General features: G+C 44.1%; 1 protein-coding gene across 1 annotated transcript in view; it reads right to left on the bottom strand.

The window, feature by feature from the left end:
* Window positions 1-18,209, bottom strand: part of megf11 (multiple EGF-like-domains 11) — a 63,063-nt gene that overhangs the window by 1,197 nt on the left and 43,657 nt on the right. Inside the window, exons 13-22 of the mRNA XM_056282474.1 lie at window positions 15,659-15,805; window positions 13,718-13,852; window positions 6,881-7,009; window positions 6,081-6,209; window positions 5,370-5,498; window positions 5,077-5,205; window positions 4,689-4,925; window positions 4,228-4,394; window positions 4,057-4,120; window positions 357-563 (exon numbers count right to left, since the gene is read on the bottom strand). Of these exons, the coding sequence (XP_056138449.1) occupies window positions 357-563; window positions 4,057-4,120; window positions 4,228-4,394; window positions 4,689-4,925; window positions 5,077-5,205; window positions 5,370-5,498; window positions 6,081-6,209; window positions 6,881-7,009; window positions 13,718-13,852; window positions 15,659-15,805 (1,473 nt within the window). The remainder of the gene's footprint in view (window positions 1-356; window positions 564-4,056; window positions 4,121-4,227; window positions 4,395-4,688; window positions 4,926-5,076; window positions 5,206-5,369; window positions 5,499-6,080; window positions 6,210-6,880; window positions 7,010-13,717; window positions 13,853-15,658; window positions 15,806-18,209) is intronic.

Below are 18,209 nucleotides of genomic sequence, written 5' to 3'. Positions count from 1 at the left end.
GGCAGAGCTAGCTCCTCCATACTGAAATATTGACACACGCAGGGAGATGAGTACATCAGGACCTGTAGCTTTTGGGGATAACATTGCACATCTAAAGGGCGGGATGCCCCCTCTACAGGTTTGTTCACCCCAAATACATGATGGTCATTTTAGTGCTATAATAAATTCAAAATCCTACTGACTGTACCTATACAAGGAACGGAAAGAAACATGCAAAACAGAGGTAGCACATGCTTCCATAAATTCCTGAACAGAGTCTTGAGATGTTTTTCTAAAAGCTCCTTGTGGTGTACAGGACCTGACAGGCTGCATACTCTAGGATCAAGATGAGCTCTTCACACTGGAGCAACACTCACCAACATCATAGACATTCCTGCTGGCGCTGCCCAGAAGGGTGGCAGTGCCACCAAAGGGCACTTCACGGTGGGAGGGGGACTTCATCTCCACATAACTGCTCTCTGTGTGCTTACAGGCCAGCCCCGGTGGATCTCTGATGGTGGCATACGGGTTCTCACTATTCAGGGAGCACGAGCTGTTGCTGCACAACGGGCCCTTGATATAATCTGTAATAACCACGAGATATGAGAGCGTAAACAGGGCTGAGAGCGAGGTGGCTGAGATGGGGCGCTTCTACTGACATGAGAAATGAAATTTCCTTTTAAAATCTGAATACACTCCAGTGTGTGCCCCAATGAATGATGATGAAACCGACCGTCTCTCTGTAGAAATTGTACCTCTTTTGTCTCTGAATGGTGGAGTAATGGTGGTATATTGTTATCAGAGGACGGTAGAGAGTGGAACTCTCATCCGTAACGGTCTCATCAGTCTGATAAGAGGCCTCATTAGAGACCGGAGCGGAGCATCTTTGGACCGCCTGCTTCTCACCCCTGTTCCAGCACCCCACTTTTTCCACTGACTGCTCTACTTTATGTGGAAGGAAAAAAATGACATATTGGGCACTGGGCCAGAGAGAGCTATTACTTGGAAGAAAACCTCAGCCCACAATGATCTCGTCCAAAGTGCAGTGAGCTTTCAAATAAATCATAGGAAGTAGAAGGAATTGGGGGCATCGGGCCAGGGAGAGAGATCCCTGAGGAAATTGCAAAACTTATAGGGAAATAGATATAAATTGATCTGGAGGAAAGGATGTTGTTATTGTGTCATATATATCACTGTATGCAGTGGCAGTGCTGAACAGGACACACACACATGCAGACCTGACAAAAAGAGAGACCGGTTGTTTTTTTGTTTTACCTTTTCTGGAGCCTCTCTGTGTCTGCATCTCCCCTTGTTGGACATCTGTAATAAAGGTCAACCATGAATGTCCTATCTTTTCCACCTCTCGATATGACAGTATGCACTTGATATGTGAAAAGTTAACAAGACATTTTTTTTTCTCCCGTGAGCACACTGTATTGTGTATCTAGAACAAAGATCAGAAGAGTGTGCCTATGGGGAGGTTGCGAATCTTCAGATCATGTTTTCACATTCTGCAAAGGCTGACAGCAACCACTCCATCACGAAGCCTCACACGGTTACATAATCAAACACAGCCATCATGTGATTAAAGCCAACCAAGAAAACATCACGGAGAGAGGGAGAGAGAGAGAAAGAGCGAGGAATGGCCTGGTGTTGAACTACAGTATCATTGCATGACATCTAACTAGTACATTAGTGAAACATCTGCATGCACATTTCAGAACCTATCTCATACTTGATTTACTGCATTTTTAAACGTAGACATGTGCACATTGTCAAGATTAAACTGGTATCTTTGACTTTGAAATTCCAGTGAGTGCAAACACAGCCCTGCCAGGAATTCAGACCAACGATAAAGCCTGAACATTTGCACTGCTGCATGCCACTTGGCAGCAATCATTTTTATCAGCCACAATGGTATGGTTTTCAATGCTTAGCAACATCTCATTGATTTTGAAACATTATACCCCATCCACAAGCCTGGGCACCCTGAATACACTTTATATTCAAAAACAATATGAAGTCGTATTTATTGTAGCCTCGCAATTCATGTACAGCACAGTAAAGGTCAAAGAGTAGTATGCAAATAATGATTTTGGCTCTCATATATGTGCCATAACCGATGGGTGTGCCATGCAGTGTGAATGAGAGAGCACTGGTGAACTCACAGCTGACCCTTACCTGCCCACACACATACTACTTCACTGGAACCAGATCACAAGCCAGCAACTCCAGTGAAAACACCAACGTAAAATGATCGGAAGATGGAGCGAGGTTGTAAATAGATAACGACTTTATAAGGTGCATGCAGTTACGGCTACGATCCAGCTATATCTGCTGCTGAGGTATGCAAAGCACAAACAAAGGTAAATACAATGAAACATGCAGGTCCTGACAGTCTTGATGTGCATTTTTAAGACAAGCTTATTAGGCAGAACCTCTTTTTTTTAAATCCTGTTCTCATAAGAAATAATATAAAATCCCAAAAATCTGGAAACCTAAAATTTAAAGGTAGACGTGATGTCACTGAACCGCTGGAGGAAATTGAATTTTTAATTTTAACACTTTTCGATTTAATGCCTGCCAAATAAAGCTCTAGGAAGGTTTGTAAACTAGCTCATCTGAAAAATCCCAAGTGTTTAATTTGAAGACGGTACCACAAGTTTACTGCATGTACTGCGTGGCATGCCCCAAGGCACAGTCTCGGGGCTCCAGTTTTAAACCATCAATAACCAGGATCAAAATATAATTGCTGCACAATCTAATTTTTATGCTGATGACACAGTCATTTAGTGTTGTGCATCTAATTTTACCGAAGGCTCTTTACTTCTTACTGTACAAGACGCTTTGATGTTGCAGTGTCTCGGTTATAACACTTACATTGAATGTTGACAAAACAAAATTAACCATCTCCACAAAAGTGCAGCAAATGGAATGAGGTAGTACCCTGCTACAAATATTTAAATGTTTCAATTGCTTTTAATTTAAACTACACATTGTCGCCCTGCCTGCTGCCCAATGACTGCTGGAATAGGCTCCAGCATCCCCGCAACCCTGAGAGCAGGATAAGCGGTTATGATAATGGATGGACATTACATATCTTTAGAGTCGAGATTTAACTCCGGGTTTTAGCTAAGAAATGCATCTTGTACTACATTTGGGTCGATAGAAAGACTGATTTTTGCCCTTTTTCACCAGTGCTCAACTATGATGATTCGCTATACATGAATGCATCAGGTTAATATTTACTTATGCTGGGCAGTGACTTTCATGATGTGTTGCAGTTTATCAGTAGCTTTAAACTATTTATCCACCATTTTACCTTGAATGAGAGAGTAGGTTGGCTCTCATTGTCTACACACAGGCCTCTTCAATGGTAGATTCATCTAAAAACACTTGCCTGCACTTGCTTTCACCCAACTCACGTTCCCTTGCTGTTCATAAATTAAATGAAAAATACATTCTTTGTCTGCAGGACCTATTCTTGATTTTGGTCTCTAAGATCTGGATTACATTGCATAAAAGAATCATTGTGTACTCTGCCCCCTCTGCCTGGAGCTGTTTGGAGGGCGAATTAAAAATAAAAACGATCTGGTCAGGTTTACAGAATTTAAATGCGTGTTCCTCAAGAATCTTAAGGACAACACCTGCCCCTGCTTTACCTAGCCCAGCAAGCCTCAATACTGTTTTGCCATTTTCTAACTTGGGCATATTAATGCACTATTTCATAGACTGTTCTATTGTGTGTTTCTTTTTCCATCTATCTTAACCTGCTGGGCTTTGCATTTATGCTGTTTTTTTCTGATGCAGCCATCCCACTCAGAATTGTTTCATCTCAACGTGACTTCCTGGTCAAATTAAAGCTTACGTTAAAAAAAAAAAAAAAAAAAAACTAACTAAAAAAAACCCCAATGAGACATGTATACAGAGACCCATGGTTACTGTTCATCGTATCCTGTCTGGGGTCAGTCTGAAACTGACAGTACTGAGACTTTCGCCTGCACCGTTGAAACCACAATATCGCTAAGTCAAACATTATAATGTGATATGTCAACGTCAGAGAGCCGGCACACTGACCTAGGTCATTGAGGTTGCAGTACGCTCTCCACTCTGAGCCATTTCTGCTTTTCAGTGTGCTTGACTGTGAAAGGAGGACAGGCACATTATGCACAATTCTGTGTGGCATATGGTATACTGTTGGCAACAAGGCGGCATATTCGGACTAAAAGAGTAGGAGACGGGCCATACTTTGAGGGTCAGTGTGCCATCCAGGTTGCTGGGGAGCGCCGAGGCAACGTTACACTGTGCCACAGTATGGTAGCTGGGGTTGGAGAAGCACTGGTCACTGCTATTGCTGCTTTGAGCCTGACTGACCTCAATTGTACTGGGCCTCATCGCTACAGTACTGCCACACTCTGGGAGTTTGAAACAACAGGTAGAGAGGTTCACAATCTCAATCATGAATACAGATAAAAGCCCGTTTGTTTCAGAAAGTGTGGCAATTAAATAATGAAAAAGTGAGTCCTCATCCCTGTCGACTGTGCCAAATGAACAAATTATACTGTTGACCCCCGTACTGGCAACATAACATGTATGCTTATTTTGTCCAATATTAACCACAGCGAGTCACAAACCCCTCTCCCACTGAAGGATATACAGTCTGTGATCATAATGAGCGAATGACCGTAGCAGTTTTAGCAGTATCTCACCAGAGAGGGAGTAGTCAGTGTTGGTGATGTGCATTGCCTGTGTGTAGGACACACTGGGTTGCATTTCATGGCCCTTATCCCTCTGCCTCTGCCTGTACCACACAAACAGACTGAGCATAGCCATGATGATGAGGAGGAGGAAAATTATGCCCATGACGGCTCCTGCAGACTGGCGCTCAGAACCTCGGGCTGGGCTGATCTTAGTGTAGGGATTAAGCTCCTCCATCATCAGAGCTGCTATAGAAAAAAACACACACACACACACACATACACACACACACACACACACATACACACACACACACGTGCACGCGTAGGAAGGGTTAAACAGTGTACATGCGCATATAATCAAGCAAACACAGGTCAGAGTCTAGATAAGGCCTCTCACCTTGATCACAGCGGATGCCTTTATACCCAGAGCTGCAGTAACATGTTCCAGTCACGTGGTCACAGGTGGCATTGTTCATGCACTCGCACAACTGTTGGCACCCATAGCCAAATGTACCAGGAGGACACTCTGCATAAGAGAGAGGCGCTTTACTAAATCCATCAAATTAAAGCACTCAGAGTGTGGGAGCCAAATTGGCTCAGGGACGGACACACACACACACACACACACCCCTTACAGACAAACACCCACACAGTGAATTTATTCCGAACTAACGTGTGTGGCCTACTCACTCTGTTCACAGATAGTACCAATGAAGCCTGTTCGGCAGGTACACTGTCCAGTAACGTGGTCGCAGTCTGCCCCGTTCTGACAGCGACACACCTCGGAGCAGTCCCTGCCATAGAACCCCGGAGGGCAGTCTAAATAAAAAAGAGGGGAAGGAAGGAACAGCGTGCACAGTTCATGACACCCCCGTGAATGGAAATTCAGCATTTGTTTCAGCAGGAAAAACTTATAGGTTACTAAACAGGATAATGAGAAATACAGCACAACTGCAACAGGAAAGACGGCAGACAAGACACTGGGTGCATAATAGATGGGACAGTGGGGGGACACCATGAAAGATGGTGAGAATATGACACCACAAAAACGCTAAATTATAAAAAAAAAACAACAACCATTGTGCAGTGATAAGTAATGGAATTATTGTCAGTGGGTTTTCAGATGAATGACTGGATTGCCTAACAAGAAAGAGTTGTGAAAAGGGGCCTGGAAATGTGCACTGATACTGTTTGATATTACACACACTTTGCTGCTGTACTGTAAAACATACGCAATAGATGCTCAACAGCTCCATTTGTTCAACTGCCTTAATGGGGGAGAAAAAAAACAAAAAAGAACTCCTTTCGCCCAACTGGTTTATTGACGTTTGTCAGTTGCGGTTCTGCTAAATCACCAACAGATGCCACTGTGTGTCTGCTAACCAGATGGGAGAGACTCACTCTGTGTGCAGAAGAGACCTGTCCAACCGGGGTTGCACCTGCACTCCCCATCGTAGGCACTGCACGGGGCTCCGTTGTGACAGTTACATGAGTTGAGGCAGTCATGGCCCCATTGCCCCGTGGGACAGGCTGCAGATGCCAAAGACACAGTCAAGTGGATAAACACATTCATAACCTCACACACGGTGACACTATGAGTACGCACACACACATTTATATATATATATATATATATGTGTGTGTGTGTGTTTGTATGTATATATGTACACACACACACACACACACACACACACATATATATATATATATATATATAATGTATACTCTTTGCTCTAATGCACATACATACTTGTAAATCCCACTGATAGAGAATCAGAGACAAGCGGACTCGGAGAAAATACTCTCACCCTCAGTCATACCAAAGACCCTATAGTGTGAAAAGGTGTATGTGTTGGGCTGAAACAAAAGCTAAGCAGCAGCCATGTAACATCTATAAATCATTTCTCTTCAAAGAAATACAATATAACGGCAGCTCAGAGCTCCCCCTCTATTCTTTCGCCTTTACGATATTGCATCAAAGAGCATATCATATTACTGCGATTGTTTAAACAAGCTACGTGTTTCACGCCAGCTGCAGTGTTGAGCAGTTTTGGAAATGCGGAGGATCGCAAAAATAATCGATGGGCATGAAGGAAATGTGTAAGAGAAATTAAGAGAGCAAATGGAAGATGAGAGGAGAGACAGTAATAAGAGCAACGGAGAGCCGGTTTGATTGAAAGGATGAAAGAAAGAGGCCATACCCTGGGAGCAGTCCTCCCCTATCCAGCCTGGTAAGCATTGGCAGGAACCGTCGATGGGGTTGCAGGTGCCATTGTTAGTGCAGAGGCAGATCTCAGCGCAGCCTTTCCCATACCTGCCGCTTGGACACACTGTGAATTAAAAAAGAGTGGAGCACATGCATTGCCCAGGAATATACTGAACCATGCAAATGTTTATTTGCATATACTGGCCACTGGTCCCTCACCTCCTGTTGTTACTTTACAAAAGCATAATCCAACCCATCCTGCTGTACTGTTCCCCCTGTTTCTATACCATGCTGACCATCTCGTTACATGTGCTGCCTCCCAACATAATCCACTCCCCTACACCCAATCTCCCAGACATGAACGGCAGGGCCATCACACGCCTTGCACTCACAATAGTGAATGACACCGATCACCCCCTCAATTCATATTCCACACTACTACTGTCAGGCTGCAGAGACAAGACTCTGAAATGGAGAAGAGCTCGCTTTGGCAGAGTTTCAGTCCCTTCTGCCATCGCAGCACTAAACAAACTGCCTCTCTGGCCTAGCACAGAGCCAGACTTATCTCTGTGTGTGTGATATGTGCTGGGATACAGGCGGGGATTGAATGCTATGTGTTTATGTATCTGTATGTATATCTGTACGCTGCGGTGTGGTTATCTGTATGTTTCTGTGCATGTACTTGCAGTGAAAACAAATTTCCTGTGGGACCATAAAGACTATCTATCTTACACCATAAGATCTAACTCTGTCACAATAATATAAGCATACTTTCCACAACAGAGCACAGCGTCATATAGATAAGCAACAGATTTTCGGAAAGGAAAAAGATCCTCATATATTCCTCCAGCGGATGCAGTTGTGCCGTTTGCGTGGTCATGAAGTGAAGAGCTTTGTTCAAACCAAGCAAGCACTTTATCACTGCATCCAGTGGCACGTCTACCCCGTTTAACTCACCAGAGCGTAATGACTGATTCGCCACAGAAATAAAATAGACCAAGTACACAGACTTCTGTATACATTTTTTATAAAATTAATATTTCACTGTTCTCTGTCACTCTGCTCAATAAAAGATGCCATTTCCTCTACCCCAACTTCTGAGATGTTTTCTTATTGGATGGTATTACTAGTTGTTCTTGGCCATCAGGGTCAGACACAGCATCAGAACGCACATGAAAGAGTCCATCATAAAGAGAAAATAAAAGAACAGCATTAGATATTTCCGTTGAGGTGAAAGAGTTGAGTCTGACTCATTTTCATGTGGGTGATTTTAATGATTACATTTCAACTGATTCCCCCCCCCCCATCTTGAGAGCTCTTTCAAGCTCCTTCAAGCAGGTTGTCATTAGACTGTAAGACTGGCTCCCCCATGCTGCTGCTTCTGGGGATTCAGCACTCCAGGAGAGCTTCATTAGCCCAGGGCTTTGTGTTCTGGACAAGAAGACAACCGAGGACACCATCGGGGCGCAACAAGAGGAGATTGTGCACGTGTGCTGGCCACCTTTGTCCCCGGAGGCCTACCGCCAACTCACTATTAATTATGGCCTGGACAAATTAGGATCAGCTCTCGTTTTCTCTTTTCCCCTTCCTTTAGCTAACCTATTAAACTTTCATTCATGAGACATTTCTCAAAGCCATGAAAGAGAATTGAAAATATCCTCTCTGCCTCTCTGTAATTTATAAAAAAAGACTGGTAAATTATGAGAAGTAAAATCTACAGTACATTTGCATGTGGATGTCTTCCTTCAACATGCTCAGGGTGAATAGCATCACTTGATCTCTGCTGCACGACGGCTGACAAGAAACCATAGAAGATGCTTACCAAAGGTCTTACATACCCTTACATATCACATATCTGAGTTTATATTTCCCCCCCTCGCTCTCTCTCTCTCTCTCTCTCTCTCTCTCTCTCTCTCTCTCTCTCTCTCTCTCTCTCTCTCTCTCTCTCTCTCTCTCTCTCTCTCTCTCTCTCTATATATATATATATATATATATAAATCAATCAAGTTGCATTTTATATAGCGCTTTTCTAGCTGCAACAGCCACTCAAAGCCCTTTACAAACAATACAAAACTTCAAACCACAATTACTGAAGGTTAGGTGTGGCGTGCCCCAGGGCTCAGTGTTGGGACCATTGTTGTTCATGTGTATATGTATATGTATATGTATATATATCAACACGGATACAGGAAAAAAGATTATTAAAATCTTTTTTCCTGTATCCGTGTTGATTATTCCGCTCCTCAGCACTCACAACACCATTGATGGTTTCGGAAAGAAATGCTGTAGTCAATGGTATTGCGAGTGGTCAACTAATGAGGAGCGGAATATATGTGTGTGTGTGTGTGTGTGTGTGTGTGTGTATGTTTATATATACACTACCGTTCAAAAGTTTGGGATCACCCAAACAATTTTGTGTTTTCCATGAAAAGTCACACTTATTCACCACCATATGTTGTGAAATGAATAGAAAATAGAGTCAAGACATTGACAAGGTTAGAAATAATGATTTGTATTTGAAATAAGATTTTTTTTACATCAAACTTTGCTTTCGTCAAAGAATCCTCCATTTGCAGCAATTACAGCATTGCAGACCTTTGGCATTCTAGCTGTTAATTTGTTGAGGTAATCTGGAGAAATTGCACCCCACGCTTCCAGAAGCAGCACCCACAAGTTGGATTGGTTGGATGGGCACTTCTTTGAGCAGATTGAGTTTCTGGAGCATCACATTTGTGGGGTCAATTAAACGCTCAAAATGGCCAGAAAAAGAGAACTTTCATCTGAAACTCGACAGTCTATTCTTGTTCTTAGAAATGAAGGCTATTCCATGCGAGAAATTGCTAAGAAATTGAAGATTTCCTACACCGGTGTGTACTACTCCCTTCAGAGGACAGCACAAACAGGCTCTAACCAGAGTAGAAAAAGAAGTGGGAGGCCGCGTTGCACAACTGAGCAAGAAGATAAGTACATTAGAGTCTCTAGTTTGAGAAACAGACGCCTCACAGGTCCCCAACTGGCATCTTCATTAAATAGTACCTGTTAGAGCCTGTTTGTGCTGTCCTCTGAAGGGAGTAGTACACACCGGTGTAGGAAATCTTCAATTTCTTAGCAATTTCTCGCATGGAATAGCCTTCATTTCTAAGAACAAGAATAGACTGTCGAGTTTCAGATGAAAGTTCTCTTTTTCTGGCCATTTTGAGCGTTTAATTGACCCCACAAATGTGATGCTCCAGAAACTCAATCTGCTCAAAGAAGTGCCCATCCAACCAATCCAACTTGTGGGAGCTGCTTCTGGAAGCGTGGGGTGCAATTTCTCCAGATTACCTCAACAAATTAACAGCTAGAATGCCAAAGGTCTGCAATGCTGTAATTGCTGCAAATGGAGGATTCTTTGACGAAAGCAAAGTTTGATGTAAAAAAAATCTTATTTCAAATACAAATCATTATTTCTAACCTTGTCAATGTCTTGACTCTATTTTCTATTCATTTCACAACATATGGTGGTGAATAAGTGTGACTTTTCATGGAAAACACAAAATTGTTTGGGTGATCCCAAACTTTTGAACGGTAGTGTATATATATATATATATATATATATATATATATATATATATATATATATATATATATATATATATATCTTTGTTAAAAGAAACACTCAATGGTAGGGAAAGTGCTCAACAAATAAGGGGCAAAATAATCCAGGTTAAAATAATCTGGATTTTAAATATATTCATATAGTGGTTTTTCTTTTAAACCATCAATGGTGTTGATGAAAGTGCTCAACAAATGAGGAGCGGAATATTGCACTATATATAATGGTGCAAGAAAAATTATTTGCCATAAAGTTTGGTCCAGTTTCATTAAAATTGGATGTTTGACTCATAAATCATAGCACAGAAACTCCACTTTGTAACTGTTTCAGTTGTAGATCTTAAATTAGATCATTGTATAGTTTTGTGCCATACAATACAGAGTGATGTCACAGGGGATACAGCAGTCATAAATAAGGAATAAAAAAATAGCTAAATTGTACAGAAGTAACTTCCTTGTTATGGAAGGCACAGGGATAAAAATCCATTTAAATTTGCTGTTTAAACAAAGTCTTGACAAAAGACTAAAACAACTCTCACATCGATCTTTTGGTATCATCACCATTTGGAACAGCCCAGAAAGTTGCTTTATGAATCATTGCCTCAAAACTGAATTCAACAAGGAAAGATGCCCTGGTAACATCCTGTTTCTTGGTTAATCTTGGTAATCATGTCTATGATGTCTTTATCAATTCTGAATGATTTGTATGTACGACAACTTTGCAAGATGCAACGTTGCAGTGAAGGGTATACAGGTAGTATCCTGAGGATTTACTGATAATTTCGATTATGCACAGGTGGATGGTCAAGGTGTTGATATCTATCTATCCATCCATCCATCCATCCATCCATCCATCCATCCATCCATCCATTATCCAAACTGCCTATCCTAGGCAGGGTCATGGGGATGCTGGAGCCTATCCCAGCAGTCATTGGGCGGCAGGCGGGGAGACACCCTGGACAGGCTGCCAGGCCATCACAGGGCGAACACATTCATATCTAGGGACAATTTAGTATGGCTGACTCACCCGACCTACTACATGTCTTTGGACTGTGGGAGGAAACCGGAGCACCCAGAGGCAACCCACACAGACACGGGGTGAACATGCAAATTTCACACAGAGGATCACCCGGGATGACCCCTAAGGCCGGACAACCCCGGGGCCTGAACGCTGGACCCTCCCGCTGTGAGGCGACTGTGCTAACCACTGCGCCGCCCATATGCGTTATGTGTATGTTATATTGGCCTTCGTGTATTGTTGCTGGTATGTTATATTGCAACAAAGGGGCGGCATAATTGGTTTTCACCTAGAGCGCAAAAAGTGCATGCGCCAGTCCTGTTTGCGACCATGACCCTGCTTGAGCTGCTCATATTTATACATGAAAGGGAGCTCTCAGAAATTTATCCAAATTTGTGGACTGCTCTCAGAATTTGTCTTAAACTACCGGTCTTTGAACACCGAGGGCGGTCTGACAGGACGCAGAAGTGGGGCAGGCTAAACTAACTGCTAGCCCATGCAGACCAGCAGTTCCAATAACACCGAGGGCGGTCTGGCGGCGGGCTCGCCTGAAATTCACTGTGTGTTTGGTGTCGTCGTGTGGCATGCAGGGAGGTGTGTCGAGGGTGTCTGGCTGGGAGAGCTGGCGTTGGATTGGCTGGGGGAGCCTGGTCTGCTGCATCGTCCGGTGGGCCCTGGGCCATGGAGCTGCACCCAAGGAGGAAACACCAAGGGCGGTCTGAGAGGACACGGAAGCGGGGCAGGCTAAGCTAACTGCTAGCCCATGAAGAGCGACAGTTCTGACAGTGGTGTTCGCTCTATTGGACAGTGAAAAAAAAATTTTTTTTGGGGGGATATGATACCCTGGCAGCCTGTCCAGAGTGTCTCCCTGCCTGCCGCCCAATGACTGCTGGGATAGGCTCCAGCATCCCTGTGGCCCTGAGAGCAGGATAAGCGGTTTGGATAATGGATGTTGAATACATGTGTTTTTGTAGTTTGGATATGTGTTTTTGTCTTTGTGTTGCACTGCTGTGGGCTGGGGGAAACGATATTTCATTTCATTTCATGTATGCAAGTGCTTGAAGTGAAATGACAAATAAATGGTCTTGATTCCTTGATTCTTGAAACTTCTGGTGAGCATAACTGAATCAGAGAGGGGCTTTTCAAAGCTGAAGCTCATCAAATCCTACCATGGTCCACCATGGTCCACCATGTCACAGGAACCCCTCGGTGGCCTTACTGTCATCAGTATTAACCATGCAATTGCTGGGCAGATTTCTTATGATGGTGTAATTGTAATTGATGACTTTGCATCAAGGAAGGCAAGAAAGATCAGGGTTTAGACGGCAGTTGTTGTAATTTATTTTGGGTGCTTCTTGTTTGAAGTGCAATAGTGTAATAATCAGGTTCTCTTCTTTATAAGTGTATCATTTTATTTGTGTATTTGTGTGATATAGGATTTGTGCAATTTAATTTTATTTGTGTTTTTTTGGTTAGCAACAGGGTAATAATTCGATTCTATTTTTTATTCCAACATTTACTACAAGTTGTTTCTATTTGTCTTTGTTACTATCTACTACTACTACTACTACTTCTTTCAGCTGCTCCCGTTAGGGGTCGCCACAGTGGATCACCCGTTTCCATCTCTTCCTGTCCTCTGCATCTTCCTCTGTCACACCAGCCACCTGCATGTCCTCCCTCACCACATCCCTAAACCTCCTCTTTGGCCTTCCTCTTTTCCTCTTCCCCGGCAGCTCCATATTCAGTACCCTTCTCCCAATATACCCAGCATCTTTCCTCCACACATGTCCAAACCATCTCAATCTTGTCTCTCTTGCTTTATCTCCAAACCGTTCAACCTGAGCTGTCCTTCTAATATAATCGTTCCTAACCCTGTCCATCCTCATCACTCCCAAAGAAAATCTTAGCATCTTCAACTCTGCCACCTCCAGCTCCGCCTCCTGTCTTTTCGTCAGTGTCACTGTCTATTTATAATTCAAAACTGGCTCACTATTCTCTATCTATCTACAGTCAGACAGACAGACAGAGAGACTGACACACACACACACACACACACACACACACACACACACACACACACACACACACGGATATCTATCTCTACCTTTCTTCAATAGTATTCCTGGGATTCAAGTCTAACAGACAACCATGAGTGTGATACCCGATGAGGAGACTCGGGGGTGAGAGAAAAGAGGCAAAGAAACGCAGAGGACTACTTACCTTGGCTGCACAGAGTGCCGGTGAAACCGGACAGACACTCACAGAGGCCTGTGACATGGTGGCATGCCCCGGTGCTGTGCACACACTGAGGGCATAGCTGGCTGCAGCGGTGCCCATAGAAGCCAGGGGAGCAAACTGGCTCAGGCAGCGCACGGCGGGGAGGAGATGGTGTTCAGCAGCGAACGCGGATGTAAGACGAGGCATAATGAGGGAAGACATGATGAGCATGATGAAGGAGGGGGGAAAGAAATATCAAGGCAATCGAAGTTACAGACAAACGGATGAAGTCAGAGAGAGCAAAGGGAGAGAGCGAGAGGGAGAGAGGAAAGAAGAGAGGAGTCAGTCTTTATTCTGATCACTCCCATCACACACACTGCCAGAAATGGACTAGTAAAGGAGTTCGGGGACTCATACGAATTCATCTCTAAGAGATGATCTTGATAATCTATAAATGTCATGAAAGGCACGGAGAATGTGAGCAGTTGAAATATATTCAAAAAGTAATTAAAGTAACTTTAATACAGCGAGCACCTGCAACATGATTCATCGCTGGCACCTTAACTAATTCCGATGTGTTTTTGATTCATTAGAGAGGAGTGGTATAAATCCCTTTTATGTTCCTATTTTCTGTCAGTGGTTTTTGGCATGAGACTATTTTAAAGCGAGCCTATAGAGCTTAAGCTACATAAGGCAATTCCTGCCCCATGGTGGTCGATGAAGCGGCCCGCTCTTTTAATCGACTGCGATCCACTAAAATTCTGTTTCATGACGCTTCAGTGATGTAAGAAAACAATTGTAACAAACAAACTTAAAGTTATCAATTTCAGTCGAGATAGTGTAAGTATAACATACACATTAGAGAAATTCTAGTCTATAAATATGTAAAACACACCACTTCCCGTGCGCCAGGAAAGATTTCATGGAAAAGCGTGGGACATGCTCAGCAATTGACACAACAGGCAAATCCATGTAACGTGTTTTGTGTGTTTTGTTTTTTCATAGGGGCTTGGGGGCTATTTTCAACGCTAATAGCAATTACAGTAAAAAAAAAAAAAATTTTTTAAATTCGTTACACAGTTTTGAGATAACTCTATAGGCTTGTTGACAGACATCAGTGGTGTTTTCTGACATGTTCAAAGATGCTAGCAGTGTTTCTGGATGGATAATAAGGGTTACAAAATACTCATAAACACACGCGGCGAGAGAGAGAGGGCGAGAGAGGTAGCGAGAGAGAGGGCAAGAGAGGTAGAGAGAGTGAGAGGGCGAGAGAGGTAGAGAGGGGGCGAGCGAGGTAGAGAGAGAGAAGGCGAGAGAGATAGAGAGAGAATGAGAGAGAGAGTGAGAGAGGGTGAGAGAGAGAGTGAGAGAGGGTGAGAGAGGTAGAGAGAGAGTGCGAGAGGGTGAGAGAGAGAGGGCAAGAGAGAGAGAGAAAGAGAGAGAGGGCGAGAGAGTGAGAGAGAGAGTGATCAGTGTCTCAAACTCTAGCTGGTGTTTACAGGTTTGTCTGTATGAAATTCCCTCCCAGTCGGTGAGCTCATCACTTGAAAGAGAGAGAGAGGCATCAGAGAGAGGGGCCACTTTCAGAGACTGAAGTTTGCACTCTCAGTGAGCCGGCTCTCTGATGAGCCTCCAGTGAGGGTTTGTGAAAATCCCACTGAGAGGCAGTGGTGGGGGGCAAGGGGGCTGCGCCGCAAGGACACAGTGATAAGTGACGGCTGTGATGAGGGGTGTTATACTCAGGCATTTATGACCAAGAACGTAGTGTTCATCTTCAGTGTTCAACTGGTGCTCCCTCGACAGCCCTCCACAAGAACAGGGCAAGGTCAGCATTGTGATGCGGCTGGTTGCCATGCCGCTCTCGCAGTGTGACTGTTGCTGCTTCTCCAGAAATCAGAGGGAGGGGGAGAGAAGTTGCTAAACAGGAGAACCGGGGGCACTCACCTCTTTTACAGGAGGTCCCCCTGTATCCGGGCGCGCAAACACACGTGCCGTCCTCCGGGGAGCAGGAGCCTCCGTTTTGACAGGAGCAGCTGACCGAGCAGTTGGGGCCCCAGTAGCCTTGCGGACACACACTGTCGCAGCGGATCCCTGTGTGCACATCACATTGAGGGCCAATCAGCAACCACACATTACCGGGTTAAACACCGACACTCTGAAAAACTCTCAACGCACTCTCCAACAGCTGTAAATAAATAAATAAATAAATATGGTTTCATAATCACAACCTCTGACAGTCATCACAATGGGATCAGTGGCAGCATATTCACCCGTTGTGAATGCTCGGCCGGTTTCAGTTTTGAATAAAAAAAAATAAAAAATGCTGCTATTCGTAGTGTTGCGGCCTTTTTTTTTCTTTTTTTTTTTGAGTTCAGACCTTTTTTCGGTCTCTGTGTCTCCATTCCAAATGTATTTTATTTTTGATCTGACTGGGGCTCCATGCCAGAGCAGTGTGTTGATTAACAGGGTTGGGTCCCCGGAGTGGCCTAGCTCGTCTCCCATTCTCTTTCAGCAGTCGGGGTTGTGTGCCGAGCTGAAGGGAATTACTCTGCCGGGGGTTCGAGCTACAAGAGCAGAGTCTGGAAGTGTCACTGTGTCTCTGGCGAGCTGCCAAACAACAAATACAAAACCTAAGGCTCTCAGTGTGCATGCGAATGCATTAGTATATCCATCTGACCAGTGGGCTGTCTCTTAGCAACCCTGCCGAATTTAATGCAGAATCAGGGGCAGAGGCAGGGCACATGTTCATATGTGTGCAAACAAAACCCCGGTGCAAGCTGACCTTGCTGCAAATGCACATGCAGCCAGACATATACAGAACACGTATTCAAATGTGCAAATACATTACACGTATGTGTATAAGTATTTGCTCAACACTCACATAAACTCAAACATGCATGCAGATGCATGTGCATGCACATTCATGCGACCGTACGCGCGCGCGCACACACACACACACAAATCTATACTTGTGGGGCCCGCTCGTTGACTACATTCATTTCCTAGCCCTTAACCCTAACCTTAACCACGCAAACTACCTGCCTAACCTTAACCCTTACCCTAACCTTAACCTAACCCTAATTCTAATCTTAACCCTAAAACCAAGTCAAAACCCTAAGATAGACCCTTTTACTTGTGGGGACCCATAAAATGGCCCCACAAGGTAGGTGGTTTCTGGTTTTTCTATCCTAATGGGGACATTTGGTCCCCATTAGGATAGAAAAACATGGTACACACACACACACATATATATAGCCAAACACATGCACAAAGACACACATGCACTGTACCCTTTCAAGCAGCAGTCCTTACTTCGGCGTCTCATTATACATTTCCTTTGACTGAGAATATCTGAGAGTGGCATGGCCATTAAAGTAGCATTAGTGCAGAACCTTTGAATTAAACCTGGTCTAAACTCGTGGGACTAATGTTATACAGTTGCTGAGTTTCTCTAGTTGATGGAGCACAGGGGTGAGGTGGTGGCAGCATTAGCATTGATGAAGAGGAGGCACAGTAGCGGTAATTTAAGTCAGAAGCCCAGCCATGGACATCAAATGGCGGACGGGCTTGCGCAAGTGCATTTGAGGTTCTGCTGGACCAGGCAGGAGAGAAAAAAAAAAGGTCCCCCCCCCCTTTATTATCAGAAAATGAATGCGAACAGAGCACCACTTTCAGTCTAATGGTGACAAACACAGCGGCTTTGGAAGCCTGGCTAGGGAGAAGAAGAAAGAGCAAAAGAAGCCGGCGCTGAAGCCGCTTCAAAGGGAGCTTTTTGCTGAGGAGTGCCAGAGGTCCCACTATCCAATTTGCGGCGAGTGAGCAGAACAAAACAAACCTCACATGCACACACATATCTATCTATGCAAGTGCTCAAGCATGAGTACTGTGCATGTAAACATATAGGCACACATCACCTTCTGCATTATTTCAAGAATTTTTTTTTTGATAAAAGATTTGCCCCTTTTTTGACGTTAACTTAGATGAGGCTCCGACATCAAGTGTCCAATCAAAACAGCCCTAAATCTTTTAGCAGCTGATGTCAGCCTTGCAACAGCCCAGCTCAGTAACAACTGTGTGTTGTCCTTTCAGCACAGCAGGTCCAGGGCTCAGCCTTTAATGCACGTACACACACATACACATGTACCCACACACATACACAAACTCTCAGCCTCAAAAATACTTGACAGGTGACAGACACTTGAGACCAAGAGAGAACAGACAAATATCAGGGAGGAGAGAGGAGTGCCGTGTCAGTTGCGAACCTAGAGTGCAATAAAATTTGGGATTATTAAGAATGGCAGCCCGCTGTAAATACCCACCTCCCCCTTTCCCTTAACCCAATCCATTCACAAATCCACCATCTTGGTACCCCCCCCCCTTTCAGCCTTCAGGGGCCTTCCTCCAATTCTTCCTTATGTGTGCTGGTCTGGCCCACCGGGCCGCCTTGCTGCCCCCCAGCCTTGCACCCCCGGTGACTCAATTAAGGCTGACAGAT

This window comes from Lampris incognitus, chromosome 6 (assembly GCF_029633865.1).
Source record: "Lampris incognitus isolate fLamInc1 chromosome 6, fLamInc1.hap2, whole genome shotgun sequence".
In the NCBI taxonomy this organism is placed as follows: domain Eukaryota; kingdom Metazoa; phylum Chordata; class Actinopteri; order Lampriformes; family Lampridae; genus Lampris; species Lampris incognitus.
The sequence above is the reverse complement of the archived record's forward strand: the minus strand, read 5'-3'. Positions and strand labels throughout refer to the sequence as shown.